Raw genomic sequence first — 17787 nt, 5'->3', positions numbered from 1 at the left:
TTCCCATAATCCCCACAAGTCATGGGAGGGACCCAGTGGGAGGTAATTTAATCATGGGGGTGGTTACCCTCATGCTGTTCTTGTGACCAGTGAGTGAGTTCTCATGAGATCTGATGGTTTTAAAAGGGTTTTTTCCCTCTTTTACTCAGTACTTCTCCTTCCTGCCATCACGTGAAGAAGGACATGTTTGCTTCCCATCTGCCATGATTGTAAGTTTCCTGAGGCCTCCCCAGCCCTGCAGAACTATGAGTCAATTAAACCTCTTTTCTTTATAAATTACTCAGTCTTGGGTATGTCTTTATTAGCAGAACAAGAACAGACAAATACAATATTTGTCACTAATTCCCAGGACTGAAAAAGTGAGGACTTCTAGGAAGTAAAATTCTAAATACATGTGTTTATTGTGTCATTAAGATAACTTGGAGAGTATTGACTTTGAAAGGTTAGAACACAAATGCAGTCATTATGTAAAGCTAGATAGTATAACATAGTGGTTTAGGTTCATAGTTCAGACTCTGAAACTGTCTTGGCTCTGTCACCTCCCTGTGTGATCTTGGAGGAATTATTTAACATTGATAGGCCTCAATTTCTTCATCTGTAACATGGGAATAATAATAACCAGAGGGTTGCTGAGAGTTTCAGTTTCTTTTTTTGTGTATGTGACGGAGTCTCACTCTGTCGTCAGGCTGGAGTGCAGTGGCGCAATCTTGGCTCACTGTAACCTCTGCCTCCTGGGTTCAAGCGATGCTCCTGCCTCAGCCTCCTGAGTAGCTGGGACTACAGGTGCGCGCCACCATGCCCAGCTAATTTTTTGTATTTTTAGTAGAGATGAGGTTTGACCATGTTGGACAGGATGGTCTTGATCTCTTGACCTTGTGATCCGCCTGCCTTAGCCTCCCAAAGTGTTGGGATTACAGACGTGAGCCACTGCGCCCAGCCTGAGAGTTTCAAAGGAGCTAATTTGTGTGCAGTGCTTAGCATAGTACCTGGCACCAAACAAGTTCACTATAGTTGTTAGCTGTTACTGTGCATAAGACCCATGCAGAGAAATTTTAACTTTCCATACGTGGCAGCCACATCTGACCATCATTCTTACAATCAAGTGTCTGTGGTGTACCTACTGGTATGGTTTGAACGTGTCCCCCAAAATCCATATGTTGAAAACTTGATCCCCAATATGGAGGTGTTGGGAGGTAGAACCTTTAAGATGTGTTTAGGTCATGCGGGCACCACCCTCATGAATGGATTACTGCTATTGTCATTATAAAGGAAGTAGGTCGTTATGGCAGGAGTGGGTTCCTTATAAAACGATGAGTTTGGGAGACATTTGAGGTTTCTTTCCATCTCCTTGTTCTGCGGTCCTATGATTAAACCTTTTTCTCTGCTGCAACCCAGTGTCTCACTACACTGATTTGCCACGTGGGATTACAATTTAACAGTGATCCTATGAAAAGATGCCCTTTGTGGGCATTTAACCATGGCTCAGTGACCCCTTTGTGGCAGTCCAGGTTTTCATCAGCAGCCAGAACAATCTGGTTCCACCAACCCTTTACTATAATTTTGATGAATGCATATGTTAAACATTAAAGAACTGGAGAAACTGGTGCCTGAGTACAAGGGCTGGAATGCAAAAAAAACCCATTAAGACACCATCTGGCCTTTCTCAGGTCCTAAAGTCTGATCAAATAATAATAGCATTTTTACACATACACCTTGTACCAGGGAACCATTTAAGATTAAGAAACTTTCCAAGACTCTAGAGAAAGCTTTTCAGACCCTAGATCCTAGTTAAAGATTAGATATAGGTCTGGTGTGGTGGCTCACGCCTGTAATCCCAGCACTTTGGGAGGCCGAGGCGGGCGGATCACGAGATCAGGAGATCGAGACCATCCTTGCTGACACGGTGAAACTCCGTCTCTACTAAAAATATATATAAAAAATAATTAGCCAGGCATGATGGCAGGCACCTGTAGTCCCAGCTACTTAGGAGATTGAGGCAGGAGAATGGCCTGAACCCGGGAGGCGGAGCTTGCAGTGAGCCATGATCGTGCCACTGCACTCCAGCCTGGGAGACAGAGCGAGACTCCATCTCAAAAAAAAAAAAAAAAAGATTCGATATAGATTGAATGAAACATCCCACCTTGTAGGTGCACTCCCGCATATCGGCATGGACCTTGAATGTATATAAGCTTTGGGGAAAAAAAAAAAAAACTTGTAACTTTTTTTTTTTTTTTTTTTGAGACAGTCTTACTTTGTTGCCCAGGCTGCAGTATAGTGGCATGATCTCAGCTCACTGCAATCTCCGCCTCCCGACTTCAAACGATTCTCCTGCCTCAGGCTCCCGAGTAGTTGGGATTACAGGTGCCCACCATCATTACCAGCTAATTTTTGTAGTTTTAATAGAGTCGGAGTTTCATCATGTCGGCCAGGGTGGTCTCGAACTTCTGACCTCAGGTGATCTGCCCACCTAGGCCTCCCAAAGTGTTGAGATTACAGGCATGAACCACTGCGCTGGGCCAAAACTTTTAACTTTTTTAGTTGGTCTGGTGAGTTACTCTGACCTTCTCCCTGTAACCAGTTGCAGAAATAAACTCCCTTCTTTTAGTCTTTTTTTTGAGACAGTCTTGCTCTGTCGCCCAGGCTGAAGTACAGTGGTGTGATCTTGGCTCATTGCAGCCTCTGCCTCCTGGGTTCCAGTCATTCTCCTGCCTCAGCTTCTTGGGTAACTGGGATTACAGGCACCCGCCACCACGTCCAGCTAATTTTTTCTTTTCTTTTTTTTTTTTTTTTGAGACAGAGTCTTGCTCTGTCGCCAGGCTAGAGTGCAGGGGCGTAATCTCAGCTCACTGCAACCTCTGCTTCCTGGGTTCAAGCGATTCTCCTGCCTCAGCCTCCCGAGTAGCTAGGCCTACATGCATGCACCACAACGCCCAGCTAATTTTTGCATTTTTAGTAAAGATGGGTTCTCACCATGTTGGCCAGGATGGTCTCGATCTCTTGACCTCGTGATGCACCCGACTCAGCCTCCCAAAGTGCTGGGATTACAGGCATAAGCCTCTGCATCTGGCTGACTAATTTTTGTATTTTTAGTAGAGACAGGGTTTCACAATGTTGGCCAAGCTGGTCTCAAACTCCTGACCTCAGGTGGTCTGCCTGCCTCGGCCTCCCAAAGTGCTGGGATTACAGAAGTGAGCCACCGCGCCTGGCCAATAAACTCCCTTCTTTCCCAGTCTGGATCTCATTATTGGACTGTGAGAACAAGCAGCTGGACCTCATTCTGTTCTGGGACACCCTGACATTTCGACACCCTGAGACGAGCCCTCCTTTAAGCCAGGGGCCATGTCTGGCACCTCCCTTGTAGGCAGGGACATTGCTGACTTTAGGCGCGTAAACTGGCTTGCAGCAGAGAAATGGTTTCTGATTCTGGAAGAAGTCTCTGATGATTATTCCCAAGCATAATCCATCCTCCCTTTCCCTTCTCCTGATCTGTTGGCCTCCTCAGAGGCCATGTAAACTCTTCGAGGGTCCTATTAACTCTCCCTAACCTATAGAAAGGGACCTGTTAAAGGCATTTTTCCACACTGGAAGAATAAAGGGCACTGTTTTGGGGAAGTACTCCTGGACCCTTCAAGTCTCAGTTCAGAAACCTGGTTTTGGTTGGGCGTAATGGCTCACACCTGTAATCCTAGCACTTTGAGAGGCTGAGGAGGGTGGATCACCTGAGGTCACGAGTTTGAGACTAGCCTGGACAACACGGCAAAATGCTGTCTCTACAAAAAATACAAAAATTGGCCGGGCAGTCAGGCACAGTGGCCCACGCCTGTAATCCTAACACTTTGGGAGGTCAAGGCGGGTGAATCACCTGAGGTCAGGAGTTCAAGACCAGCTTGACTGATATGGTGAAACCCCCACCTCTACTAAAAATACAAAAATTAGCTGGGTGTCGTGGCGGGCGCCTGTAGTCCCAGCTACTTAGGAGGCTGAGACAGGACAATCGTTTGAACCTGGGAGGTGGAGGTTGCAGTGAGCCGAGATCATGCCACTGCACTCCAGCCTGGGCAACAGAGCGAGACTCTGTCTCAACAAAACAAAACAAAAAACAAACGTCTGGGTGCATGGCTCATGCCTGTAATCCCAACACTTTGGGAGGGTGACGCTGGTGGATCACAAGGTCAGGAGTTCTAGAACAGCCTGCCCAACATGGTGAAACCCCATCTCTACTAAAACTACAAAAATTAGCTGGGTGTGGTGGCGGGCACCTGTAATCCCAGCTACTCAGGAGGCTAAGGCAGGAGAATCGTTTGAACCTGGGAGGTGGAGGTTGCAGTGAGCCAAGATCATGCCACTGCACTCCAGCCTGGGCAACAGAGCGAGACTCTGTCTCAACAAAACAAAACAAAAAACAAAAGTCTAGGTGCATGGCTCACGCCTGTAATCCCAACACTTTAGGAGGGTGAGGCTGGTGGATCACAAGGTCAGGAGTTCTAGACCAGCCTGCCCAACATGGTGAAACCCCATCTCTACTAAAACTACAAAAATTAGCTGGGTGTGGTGGCGGGCACCTGTAATCCCAGCTACTCAGGAGGCTGAGGCAGGAGAATTGCGTGAACCTGGGAGGCGGAGGTTGCAGTGAGCCGAGATCATGCCATTGCACTCCAGCCTGGGTGACAGAGCAAGACTCCGTTTCAAAAAAAGTTGGCCAGGCGTGGTGGCGAGCACCTGTAGTCCCAGCTACTCAAGAGGCGGAGGCACAAGAATCACTTGAACCTGGGAGGTGGAGGTTGCAGTGAGCCAAGATCATGCCACTGCACTCCAGCCTGGGCAACAGAGCGAGACTCTGTCTCAACAAAACAAAACAAAAAACAAAAGTCTAGGTGCATGGCTCACGCCTGTAATCCCAACACTTTAGGAGGGTGAGGCTGGTGGATCACAAGGTCAGGAGTTCTAGACCAGCCTGCCCAACATGGTGAAACCCCATCTCTACTAAAACTACAAAAATTAGCTGGGTGTGGTGGCGGGCACCTGTAATCCCAGCTACTCAGGAGGCTGAGGCAGGAGAATTGCGTGAACCTGGGAGGCGGAGGTTGCAGTGAGCCGAGATCATGCCATTGCACTCCAGCCTGGGTGACAGAGCAAGACTCCGTTTCAAAAAAAATTGGCCAGGCGTGGTGGCGAGCACCTGTAGTCCCAGCTACTCAAGAGGCGGAGGCACAAGAATCACTTGAACCTGGGAGGTGGAGGTTGCAGTGAGCTGAGATCATGCCATTGCACTCCAGCCTGGGCAACTGAGCAAAACTCCATCTCAAAAAAAAAAAAAAAGGAAAAGAAATCGGGTTTTATTTAATTTTTTTAGATGTGGGATCTTGCTATGTTGCCTAAGCTGGTCTTCAACTCCTGGCCTCAAACAATCCTCCTGCCTCAGGCTCCCAAAGTTCTGGGATTATAGGTGTGAGCCACCATGCTGGCCAAGTCTGGTTTTATTTTTATTTTTTTATTATTATTTTTTAAAAATAGAGATGAGGTCTCACTATGTTGCCCAGGCTGATCTTGAACTCCTGGGCTCAAGTGATCTCCTACCTCAGCCTCCCAAAGGGCTAGAATTACAGTCATGAGCCACCACGCTGGGCCCAAATCTGATTTTAGAATTCTGATTTGTGAAGGCTTGTGCTTGTTCTTGTCTGTGTGTCGGGGGTGGAATCCTGAAGGAATCACTAGCAGAAGCTCAGCAGGCCTCACTCAGAGGGAACCTCTTGTCTGTTTTGCCACATTAAAACTCAGATACTGAGTGGAGTAACTGGTGTTTGTGTCTTTGTCGTGTGTATAATTTCATCTGAGCAATACGGGAAATGCCTTTCTTTTTTTTTTTTTTTTTTTTGAGACAGAGTCTTGCTCTGTCACCCAAGTTAGAGTGCAGTTGTGCGATCTCGGCTCACAGCAGCCTCTGCCTCCCGGGTTCAAGCAATTGAAACAGCCTTTGCAAAATTATGACTGAGATAGTGAAAGAGATCTAACTTAACTGACTCCATCTTGCTTCTAACTTCCAAGCTGTCCTTGTTCATTCCTGGGTGTAGACTGAACTAACTTTGGGAGAAACTTGGTTTACAGTTTATAGTTTAAACAAAGACAGTAACAGCCTTTTCCCAAAGCAGACCTCCTTCTTGTCTGGGGACTAGATTGCCTTTGTAGGACTAACATTAGCCACAAGATTAGAAATTATGGTTTAGGAGTCATGCAGCTGGATGCTACAAGATTCTGACCCTTCCTAAACTGCTCCTAAAATCAATGCTTGATATATTTTGCAGACCTTGCACTTCAGCTGGCACCACCCAGATCAATAAACTGGCTCATCTGATCTTGTGGTCCCCACCCAGGAACTGACTCAGCACAAGAAGACAGCTTTGACTCCCTATGATTTCTTCCCTGACCAATTAGCACTCCTGGCTCACTGGTTTCCCTTCACCCACCAAGTTATCCTTAAAAACTGTGTTCCTCGAATGCTGATTTGAGTAATAATAAAACTCCGGTCTCCCTCACAGCTGGCTCTGTGTGAATTACTCTTTCTCTATTGCAATTCCCCTGTCTTGATGAATTGGCTCTGTCTAGGCAGCAGGCAAGGTGAACCCCTTGGGTGGTTACACTATTCTCATGCCTCAGCCTGTACCTCCTGGTGTGTACCAGCTGTGCACCGGCGGTTTTTTTTTTTTTTTTTTTTGGAGACCGAGACTCACTCTGTCACCTGGGCTGGAGTGCAGTAGTGTGATCTTGGCTCACTGCAACCTCTGCCTCCTGGGTTCAAGTGATTCTCCTGCTTCAGCCTCCCGAGTAGCTGGGATTACAGATGTGCACCACCATGCCTGGCTAATTTTTTGTATTTTCAGTAGAGACAGGGTTTCATCATGTTGGCCAGACTGGTCTGGAATTCCTGACTTCAAGTGAGACACCCGACTCGGCCTCCCAAAGTGCTGGGACTGTAGGCTTGAGCCACCCTCAGCAATTCATCCCACCAGAAGAAAAGGCTAAGGTAAATTTATCTGCACAGGAAACTGGTAAATTTATCTGCACAGAAAAACTGAACTACAAGGGATGAGGTACTTAACTTCCCACCTGAAGACCCAGGAATTTTTTTTCTTTCTTTCTTCATTGAGATTGGGTCTCTGTCCCTCAGACAGGAGTGCAGTGGCACGATATTGGCTCATTAAAGTCTCCCTCTGGGATCAAATGACCGCAGTCTCCTGAGGAGCTAGCACCGGTGCACACCACCACCCGAGAATCTGACTTATTTTTCCACCTTTCATAGAAAGTGCATAAAAAAGCGCCTAATTAAACTTGAAACAGAAAAAAGACATAGCCGGATAAAACCTAAGCTCGCAACAATTCCAAACCCACGACACTATGACAACAACGGCACACATGCTATCTTTCCAAACACATCGTGCAATCAGAAGAAAGCGCGAACGCAGTCGCCCCTACCACAAATTACGCAGTCAAGTTTCCCACATTTGCGGATATCACAAGGATCAATACACACATCCAAAGTGCAACGAAAAAGCCTCGCCTTTAATAATAAAAAAACAAAAACAAAAAAAAAACCACCTTCGTGATCATGATATCTCCCCTGCTAGATAAGTACGAGTTGTTAGTTACTACTAGCTACCTCACCACCGTCCTCAACACACTACTTAGTCATGGCAAATTGTATTGTGAGTTTTTAGGCATCATTTCGAAACCACCACTTCTTCGTATGACACAACTCAGACTACACCTTCTTTGATATTCGCTAGAAAAATTCTTCCGCGCGAAGAACGCACTAGAACCGGCAATCACTGCGCCTCTATCTACATATGCCCGCCTCTAATAGTGACGTCACCATCTGCTTCTTTACGCTTTGACTGAATTCCCTTCCAGATCGGTTCACTCTTAGCTACCGCTCCCAAAGATTCAAAAGAAATCGCATTGTGTGATAAGAAATTTTCTTTTCCTTTTTTCTGCACAGGCTCATATAATAGAAGGAACCTTTGTTACTTTTTCAGATAATTCATACAGCCATTAATTATCCAGACCTATTTCTCAGTGTTTTTTTTTTCCCTCCCTCCCTCCCTTCCTTTTCTCTTTCTTTCCCTCCCTCCTTCCCTCCCTTTCTCCCTCCCTCCCTCCCTTTTATCCCTCTCTCCCTCTCTCTTTCTCTTTCTTTTTTTCTTGACGGAGTTTCGCTCTTGTTGCCCAGGCTGGAGTGCAATGGCGTGATCTCGGCTCACTGCAACCTCCGCCTCTCAGGTTCAAGCAATTCTCCTGCCTCAGCCTCCCGAGTAGCTGGGATTACAGGTGCCTGCCACCACGCCCAGCTAATTGTTGTAGTTTTAGTAGAGATGGGGTTTCACCACGTTGGCCAGGCTGGGGTCGAACTCCTGACCTCAGGTGACCCGCCAACGTCGGCCTCCCAAAGTGCTGGGATTACAGACATAAGCCACCGCGCCTGGCCCTCAGTGTTCTTTTCATTCCACTTAAGAAATTGGAACACACCACGATGAGGATGATGATGCCAAAACTAGATTGATGGCTCACATCATCTACAGTACAAATACATGCTTAATAATTTAACACTTTAGGCCAGGCACGGTGGCTCACGTTTGTAATCCCAGCACTTTGGGAGACCAAGGTGGGTGGATCACCTGAGGTCAGGAGTTCAAGACCAGCCTGACCAACATGGTGAAACCCCATCTCAAAATACAAAAAATTAGCTGGGTGTGGTGGCAGGCGCCTGTAATCCCAGCTACTCAGGAGGCTGAGGCAGGAGAATCGCTTGAACCAGGAGGTGGAGGTTGCAGTGAGCCAAGATCGCACCATTGCACTCCAACCTAGGCGACAAGTAAAAAACTCCATCTCAAAAAATAATAGTAACAATAATAATAATTAACACTTTATTGAACTCAAAGCAACATTAAGCATCTTTGCCTTCGTTGTACACAGCTGAACAGGAGCCCAGGGAGGGGAAGGCTGCATGGTTTTGCTTGGCGGGGAAGGTGTGCACCCTGAAGTCCTGCCGTGTTGTGGGAAGATTAGCCCATGTTCTGTCGGTTGCCGTAACCCCTAGGGTGGGTGTCCTTCCAGTCATCCCACTCTCGAGCTCTTTGGAGTGTTTGTTCATCATCCTCTTCCTCCTTTTCTTGATCTTTCTGTTGCTGAGTGGCTTTTCTGAATTCTTCTGGTGTTGCCTTAGCTATTCCCTGATCTGGTAACACTGCATGTTTCTGATGTTGATCATACCAGTCACTCACTGTCATAGAAGCCAGACTTGGATAACCAGCGCCAAATACTTTGGCTTGCGCCATGTTCCGAGTGAGAATGAAGGGTTTTATTAGAGGCCTCTCATGGCCAGATGAGTTCGAAGTGGATGCCTCTCTTGAAAAGTCTTTCTCTCCCAGGATCTTTATTTCCTGATCAATGCTCTCAATCTCTTCTAAGCTGGTATCAATCCACCTCTGAAGGTGAAGAAGATAATATTCACGAACACGCTCATCATCTGCTTGACCACTTTCCACAGCAGATTTCATTGTAGACAACCTATGCTCCAACTCCTTCTTCTGCTTGTATCTCTCTATTTTAGCCTGTCTTTGAGATGCCATAGCAACGAGGCTAGGATAAACCGTGGAAGTAATAGCAGTGTTATTTTCAGCTGAGTTGGTCTTGGTTTGGGGTAGCTCAAACTCGGCCACACGATAGTAATGACACTGAGTTAAGTATTTTATAAAGTGTTCGCGAGCCTGCTGCAAATGATCTAGACGCTTACTGGGGTTGACTTGTTTCATGGTGAGGGCTCCTTGAAACGCTGGCACCATCAGGTACTTCAGGTCGGTGGAAGTAATCTCCTCCAAATCTTCATTTCGGCTAAACAAGTCGAGCTGCGATAACATTTTGGCAACCTTCTGAAGGAGGTCGAGGCCCTTTAACACCTTTTCCTGGACTATCCGGGAACCGGTGGGTTCAGTCGCTCCTTCGACTTCTTCCAGAAGCTGTTTGCTGGAATCGAACAGCTCGGGGAGCCGCGGCGGCGGCAGAAACTCGTCTTCAGCAGCTGCCATCTTGGGAAGGCTGACGTGTAATGTTGATTCCTTCCCTTTCTGGACACACGTAAAGATTCTGGCGCGGATTTCTAACAACCAGTCTCAATCGGGCGCTGCCGAGCAGGGCAGTCAGGGAGGCGGTGGCGATGGGGAGACATAGGGGAAAGCAACAGAGTCGGTTGTGCCGGGTCTGAATCGCTGCTCCACTCTGGGTCTTCGTCAAACTTTGTCTCTCTGTTTTCGTTTCCTAAAATTGTAAAGTGGGAATAATACTGCCTGCCTGGCTCACAAGATTTCTGTGAGGACTGAATAAGAGAATGCATTTAAAATGCGGCTACCCCCAACCCAGGCTATTCTGCCCCTCGACTGCTGCCCCCTGTACTTTGGAACCCCCAAACTGACTTTGCCAAGATTCAAGTATCTGCAGTTCCTGCCACACAGGCAAGTAGCATCAGGCCTGGATTTGGTAACAAACTGAGTGCGCTTATATGTGTATATCTGTGTATGTATGATGTACAAAGTACTGGGATTACAGGCGTGAGCCACCACGCCTGGCCTAAAACTCAGTTTTTAAAAATTACTGAGCGGCCGGGCGCGGTGGCTCACACCTGTAATCCCACCACTTTGGGAGGCCGAGGCGGGCGGACTACGAGGTCAGGAGACTGAGACCATCCTGGCTAACACAGTGAAACCCCGTCTCTACTAGAAATACAAACAATTAGCTGGGCGTGGTGGCAGGTGCCTGTAATCCCAGCTACTCAGGAGGCTGAGGCAGGAGAATTGCTTGTACATAATACATATTATGTGTGTACAGATATATAGCACACATATTACACACACACACATACACAGAATCAAACCAACTACATGACCAAATCATGACTAAATCAAAGGCCCCAAATAAGTTGAGATGGAGAAACACAGCCCCTCAATACAGAATGTTATTTGGAGAGTTCCCTCACACGTGGGGAAGGGCAACACGCGCACACCTATTAATCTCAGATCATGGCTGTTCCTGCCAACTCAGGTGTGCTGTCCTAAGACATGCCCCTCAGTTTGTGAGTCTCACCTCATCTCTGAATTTCCAACCATCCCTTAGCCTCATGGGGGTCAAGGAAGGAAGGGCTGATGCTCAGAAATATGAGATTGACATATATACTCAGTAGTTTTTAAAAGCTGAGTTTTGTCATATAAGTTCACAGAGCAATTGTGACTGTTAAAACGTCATTAATGTTGGCCAGGCGTGGTGGCTCACACCTGTAATCCCAGCACTTTGGGAGGCCGAGGCAGCTGGATCACCTGAGGTCAGGAGTTTGAGACCATCCTGACTTGGAGAAACCCTGTCTCTACTAAAAATACCAAATTAGCCAGTTGTGGTGGCACATGCCTGTAACCCCAACTACTTAGGAGGCTGAGGCAGGATAATTGCTTGAACGTGGGAGGCGGAGGTTGCAGTAAGCCGAGATCACGCTATTGCACTCTAGCCTGGGCAACAAGAGCAGAACTCTGTCTCAAAAAAAAAAAAAAAAAAAGTCATTAATGCCAATGTCACTGAATCTAATTTATTATTATTATTATTATTTTTAAGACAGAGTCTCACTCTGTCACCCAGGCTGGAGTGCAGTGACATGATCTTGGCTCACTGCAACCTCCATCTCTTGAATTCAAGCAATTCTCCTGCCTCAGCCTCCTGAGTAGCTGGAACTATAGGCATGCATCACCACATCTGGCTAATTTTTTGTGTTTTTGGTAGAGACAGGGTTTCGCCATGTTGGCCAGGCTGGTCTCGAACCCCTGACCTCAGGTGATCTGCCTGCCTCAGCCTCCCGAAGTGCTGGGATTACAGGCATGAGCCACTGTGCCCGGCCACTAAATGTCTTACTCAACACTCTGAGTTGTGGAGAGCCAAATCCATTCACTCCTGAAACACACTGGCCCTGAAGCTGCATTTCTCAGCCACAAAGCTCTGCAATAAAAACCATACTAACTCTGTTTAGGCCAGGGGCGGTAGCTCATGCCTGTAATCCCATCACTTTGGGAGGCCGAGGTGCTGATATCACCTGAGCTTGGGGAGATTGAGGCTGTGTTGTGCCACTACACTCCAGCCTAGTGAGAGTAAGACCCTGTCTTAACCGCTCCCCAATCAACAAAAAACAACAACAGCAGCAAAAAACCAACTCCACACTATTTAGTACAATTGCTGATTTAGGACAATTGCTGGATTACCTTCATCCACAAAGTGTGACCCAGCCCACCTCAGTTATACTATATAATCTCATTATTGAACTATCTTCCTAATTTTATTCCAGAAGGTTTGATTTCACATCAGGAAAGTAATACTTTGGCTGCTTTCAATGGTATCCAGGAATGCCAGGCTGACAACAGCTCTGAGGCCTCTATGATTATTTGTGCCCCCCATGGCTCTGATATCACAGGTACTAACAGACCCTTTTTGCTATGCTGGGAGAACTTCATTTCTGATGACCACATTGTCTACTCCAGTATTTTCACCATTCATAAAGTATTATTGAATTTCTTTGAGTGCTGCTAATGATGAAAAACACCTGTTCTCAAGTCATTACTTACACGTAGTGCATACTTTTCATTTACTCACAGCCACTTAAATGTTCAAGGTCCAGTCCACTGGCCTGGCCTCTGGGGATACTAAGAGGAATAATGCAAAGACCGAGTCTGCCTGCAATAAATAAGATCATAGTCTGTAGGGAAAACAGACTTGCCAGACTATAAAAAGTTCAGTCAGAGCCACATTACGATTTTGAAGGGCCCATACTTTTGCCTTTGTGTGCCTGCCTCCTCTGTTAAAATATACATATTTCCATTAAAATGTATATTAAAAATGCTATCTTATGACTGCATTAAAACATGAATATATTATTATATATGACATTTTCTTCCAGCTAAAAATTCATTTTTTTCTTCTGATTTTTAAAAGAAGTGCCCCTAGGCCCTGTGCCTATGGTACCTAACAGATAAGGTTAGGTGGGTTCAGTGGCACTGAGTGGATCCCAGGCAGTTTGGAAGGGCTGAAGTACAAGTTTTCCAGGTAGATGAAGAACGGCAGGGCAGGGAAGTGCATTCCAGGAAGAGCAGGCATATAAGTTTATGGAAGTAATACAGTAAGGCTGTCTGGAAACTTTAAAGTAAGGAAACAGATTAAGTAGAGCAATGCTTCTCCAGTGGAATATGGTGTGGGCAACATTCAACATATTCAATTGAACATTTTTAGTAGCTATATTATTATTTTTATTATTTTTTATTTATAGAGATGAGGGTCTCGCTATGCTGCCCAGTCTGGTCTTGAGCTCCTGGTCTCAAGCCATCCTCCTGCCTCAGCCTCCCAAAGTACTGGGATTACAAGTGTGAGTCATCAGGCCGGGCCCACATGAAATTAACTTTATTATCATGTTTTGACTGGGCACGATGACTCATGCCTAAAATCCCAGCACTTTGGGAGGCTGAGGCCGGATGGCTTGAGGCCAGCAGTTGACAATTAGCCTGACCAACTTGCCTAAACCCTGCCTGTACCAAAAATACAATTAGCTTATTGTGGTCATGCATGGCTGCAGTCCAGCTACTCTGAGGTTGAGGCATGAGAATTGCTTGAACCTGGGAGGCGGAGGTTGCAGTGAGCTGAGATTACACTACTGCACTCCAGCCTGGGCAACAGGGTGAGACTCTGTCTTATAAAAAACAAAAAATAAAAACCAAAAAAATCCACAAATCATTGCATTTACCTTACTAAAGTTCCTAAGCATTAAACGATAGCAAGGTACAGCTTTAAACAGTAAGCAACGGTAACAACCCTGCAACCCCAAAAGCATTAAGAACCAAAAGAAACAATGAAAAAAAAAAAAAAAACCCAGGGCGCGGTGGCTCTCGCCTGTAATCCCAGCACTTTGGGAGGCGGAAGAGGGTGGATCACCTGACATCAAGAGACCAGCCTGACCAACATGGTGAAACCCTGTCTCCACTAAAAATACAAAAAATTAGCCAAGCGTGGTGGCGGGTGCCTGTATTCCCAGCTCTACTCAGGAGGCGGAGGTTGCAGTGAGCTGAGATTGCACCATTGCACTCCAGCCTGGGTGACAAAAAGCAAAACGCTGTCTCAAAAGAAAAAAAAAAAAAAAAAAGCCAGGTGCCATGGCTCACGCCTGTAATTCCAGCATTATGAAAGGCCAAAGGTGTGGATCACTTGAGGACAGGAGTTCCAGACCAGCCTTGCCAACATGGTAAGACCCCATCTCTACTGAAAATACAAAAATTAGCCGGGCATGTGGTACACTCCTGTAATGTAATCCCAGTTTCTCGGGAAGCTGAGACACGAGAATAGCTGGAACTCGGGAGATGGAGGCTGCAGTGAGCCGAGATTGCTCCAGTGCACTCCAGCCTGGGAAACAGCAAGACTGTGCCCCCCCAAAATAAGGCAAAAACCTAAAACAACCAAAGAAGCTGGGCGCATGAATCTGGGCACCATTGCACTCCAGCCTAGGTAAACAAAGCCAAACAATCCTTCCACCGGCAAAAAACAAAGCAAAAGCAAATACACAACAAAACTCTCATTTCAACCACCACAACCAGGGAAGAGCGCGTACGCAGCCCCCACTATCACAAATTATGCGGTCGAGTTTCCCACATCTGGGAAAGCAGCGGGGGTCAGCATAATTGGAGTGTAATGGATGAGCCTCGCCCTGGGAAAACCACCTTCGTGATCATGGTATCTCCCCAGCCAGGTAAGTATGAGGTACTTGCCAGACCCCAGCAATCCCCGGTGCCACCCACATCATTGTAAACTGCGTGTAACTCCTGAAACGACTCTAATTGTACTCTGTCCACATATCGTGAACAAAATAGATTTTTATACTATATCTTAGTGTTGGCGACAGAGTTGTGCAAAAAGGAACGCCCTTCCAAAATGCAGTCTTTAATTTACTCCCCCTCCCGGCGTCACGTCATGCGTAGGCCTGGCTGGTCAGAGAGCACAGCTGCGCTCTCATCTGGGCCCGCTTCCAACCACCAGTTCCTCCTCCCGCTCGCATCAATGCAAGTGACGTCTGTCAGGCCATTTTCCTGACAAAAACGCACCACCTCCCTACTTTTGGCGTAGCCTAAGGCCTTCGGATCTCCCAGTATGGAGAGTTTCCTTGAGCAAACAGACGTGAATGAACTTTTAGTCGCGGGATACCCACGCTATGCACCAGCCGAGCATCATTTTCTCTTATTCCAAGAAGGGGAATAGGGCATGCTAGCAGGTTGTATTGCAGAGTGGAGGGTTTTGGAATCCAAGATCTGGACTGCAATCTAGTGTTCACAATGCAAGACTTTCGATGAGCTTATGGCCTCAACTTGTTCCTCAGTTTGTAAAACCTGCATTACTGTCCTTGGAGGAGTTCTTGTAAAGACTAAACCAAATAAATTAACGAATAGCTTAAACCTTAAAGCATAATTATAACATGTGAGTCACGCAATCCAATAAAAACCCTAAAGCAAACCAAGAAATACTAACAGCTAACATCTACTGTTTACCATGCACCTGGACTAAATTTATGGTTAATCCTCACAACGTTGAAGTAGGAAATGGAATCATCCCCATTTCATGGATAAAGAACCTGAGGCATGATGAAGATTCTTTGCTGGCCGGCTGAGGTGGCTCATGCCTGTAATCCCAATACATTTAGGAGGCCCAGGCGGGCGGATCACCTGAGGTCAGGGGTTCGAGACCAGCCTGGCCAACATGATGAAACCCCGTCTCTACTAAAAATACAAAAATTAGCTGGGTGTGGTGGCACGCGCCTGTAATCCCAGCTATTTGGGAGGCTGAGGCAGGAGAATTGCTTGAATCTGGGAGGCGGAGGTTGCAGTGAGCCAATGAGCCGTGATCACGCCACCACACTCCAGCCTGGGCGACAGAGCGAGACTCTGGTTCAAAAAAAAAAATTCTTTTCTTGTTTGCTTGGCGAAACCTTAGTCAGGCTTCTGAATCTTCTCATAGGCCAGTCTGTGCATGTTCTTGTAAAATCTAGTTTTAGTAAAGGAACCCTACTAATTCAATTTAGCTGAAACCCAAATTCTCCAAATCTGATCAGGTTCCTCATCCTGCACCACCCCCCAGGTGATATCTGATCACCCCAGCCTGTCTTCAGCAAGAATCCTGTTAGATCAGTTTAGCCAGAATTCCTCTTACCCCTGATGTTTCCTCTTGGTAATTTTCCATCCACTGACCTCCACACTGCTCCTTGGCTATAAATTCCCATTTGCCCATGCTGTACTTTGGACTTGTGCCCAATCTTTCTCCTCTACTATAAGACCCCATTGCAGTGGTCCCTATACCTATCCTGATGGTCCTAAACAAAGTCATCCTTACAGCAAAAAATTCACCTCTCCCAGTTACCAAAGCCTCTTCTACTGATGTGCCTGGAGGAGCTACAGTAACTATAAACCCCTGCAAATGTGGAGGAAGTAACTAGAGCCTGGGTCCAGTCATGACTGTCTACTGAATCATCTTAGCCAATGCTCACTGAAGGCTCATGGTGCTCCCAGCACAGGGAGAAGAACTTCACACACCTTAACTCATTTAATCCACTCAATAATTCTACAGAGTAGACAATATCTCCATTTTGCAGATGAGAAAACTGAGGCCAAGAGAGGCTGATATATGCCCAAGTGGCAGAGAAGGAATTAAAATCCACATAGACATCCCCAGAGAGGACTTCCTTTTTTATTTTTATGCACACATAGACAAGGGTGACATCTATAGAAAACAATCTGGATCACCCAGAAAGCATGTGGCATCCCAGGTGAACTGCTATGTTAGGTAACTGGCCCAAGGGCTCTAGTCACCCACCCTAACATCCCACCCAAAGACCCTGAGGACTGGGGGGTCAATATATTACATCACACAGTTTGAGAAGCTGTAGGATGGAAACTTTCTGGCAAGTGAGTATCATTTGTTCCGGGTATATGTCAAATTAGAAAAAAAGGCTGAGAACCACTGTTCTAAGGCAAGCATAAAAAATGGAAACTGGCAATTATCAACACTGTATGAATGGAGGATTAGGGATACATCTATATTGTGTAAAAAAGGGAGAGACAATGCCAGGCGCAGTGGCTCACCCCTGTAATCTCAGCACTTTGGGAGGCTGAGGGGGGCAGATCACTTGAGGTCAGGAGTTCAAGACCAGCCCGACCAACATGGTGAAACCCTGTCTCTACTAAAAATACAAAAATTAGCCAGGTATGGTGGGGCATGCCTGTAATTCCAGCTACTGGGGAGGCTGAGGCAGAAGAATGGCTTGAACCCAGGAGGCAGAGGTTGCAGTGAGCTGAGATCATGCCACTGCACTCCAGCCTGGGCAAAAGAGCAAGACTCTGTCTCAAAACAAAAACAAAAACACCACCAAAAAAACCACCAAAAAAAGCAATAGAAAAAAAAAACCACCAAAAAAAAGGAGGAGCCGTGGAGAGGAGTTTGTCACATTTGCTGAAAGTCACCACACGATGGCTATAGAATGTAACAAGCCAGCTGCTGGGCATGGTGGCTCACGCCTGTAATCCTAACACTTTGGGAGGCCAAGGTAAGTGGATCACTTGAGGTCAGGAGTTCGAAACCAGCCCGATCAACATGGTGAAACCCCGTGTCTACTAAAAATACAAAAATTAGCCAGGTGTGGTGGCGCATGCCAGTAATCCCAGCTACTCGGGAGGCTGA

General features: G+C 46.5%; 2 protein-coding genes and 1 non-coding gene across 8 annotated transcripts in view; all 3 read right to left on the bottom strand.

Annotated features, from left to right (window-relative positions):
- The window catches only part of TEX14 (testis expressed 14, intercellular bridge forming factor), a 138437-nt gene that overhangs the window by 97383 nt on the left and 23267 nt on the right, over positions 1-17787 (bottom strand). The window contains exon 1 of one of the 4 annotated variants that reach the window (XM_077970849.1): positions 7594-7630. The exons of the other annotated variants lie outside the window; for them this stretch is intronic. The gene's annotated coding sequence lies outside the window, so the exon portion shown is untranslated. Of the gene's footprint in view, positions 1-7593; positions 7631-17787 lie in introns of those variants that run through there. 4 annotated transcript variants of the gene reach the window in all.
- The window catches only part of IGBP1C (IGBP1 family member C), a 32116-nt gene continuing 23214 nt past the window's right edge, over positions 8886-17787 (bottom strand). The window contains exons 1-2 of one of the 3 annotated variants that reach the window (XM_077970907.1): positions 10464-10725; positions 8886-10308 (exon numbers count right to left, since the gene is read on the bottom strand). In XM_077970907.1, the coding sequence (XP_077827033.1) occupies positions 9057-10079 (1023 nt within the window). In that variant the 5' untranslated portion in view covers positions 10080-10308; positions 10464-10725 and the 3' untranslated portion in view covers positions 8886-9056. Of the gene's footprint in view, positions 10309-10463; positions 10726-17787 lie in introns of those variants that run through there. The other 2 variants (XM_077970909.1, XM_077970908.1) reach the window with 2 other exon arrangements.
- Positions 14658-14820, bottom strand: LOC114673290 (U1 spliceosomal RNA). The gene has a single exon (XR_003724010.1). It is a non-coding gene; the product is annotated as a U1 spliceosomal RNA (small nuclear RNA).

This window comes from Macaca mulatta, chromosome 16 (assembly GCF_049350105.2).
Source record: "Macaca mulatta isolate MMU2019108-1 chromosome 16, T2T-MMU8v2.0, whole genome shotgun sequence".
Lineage (NCBI taxonomy): Eukaryota > Metazoa > Chordata > Mammalia > Primates > Cercopithecidae > Macaca > Macaca mulatta.
Note: the sequence above shows the minus strand (reverse complement) of the source record. Positions and strands in the feature narration are given on the sequence as shown.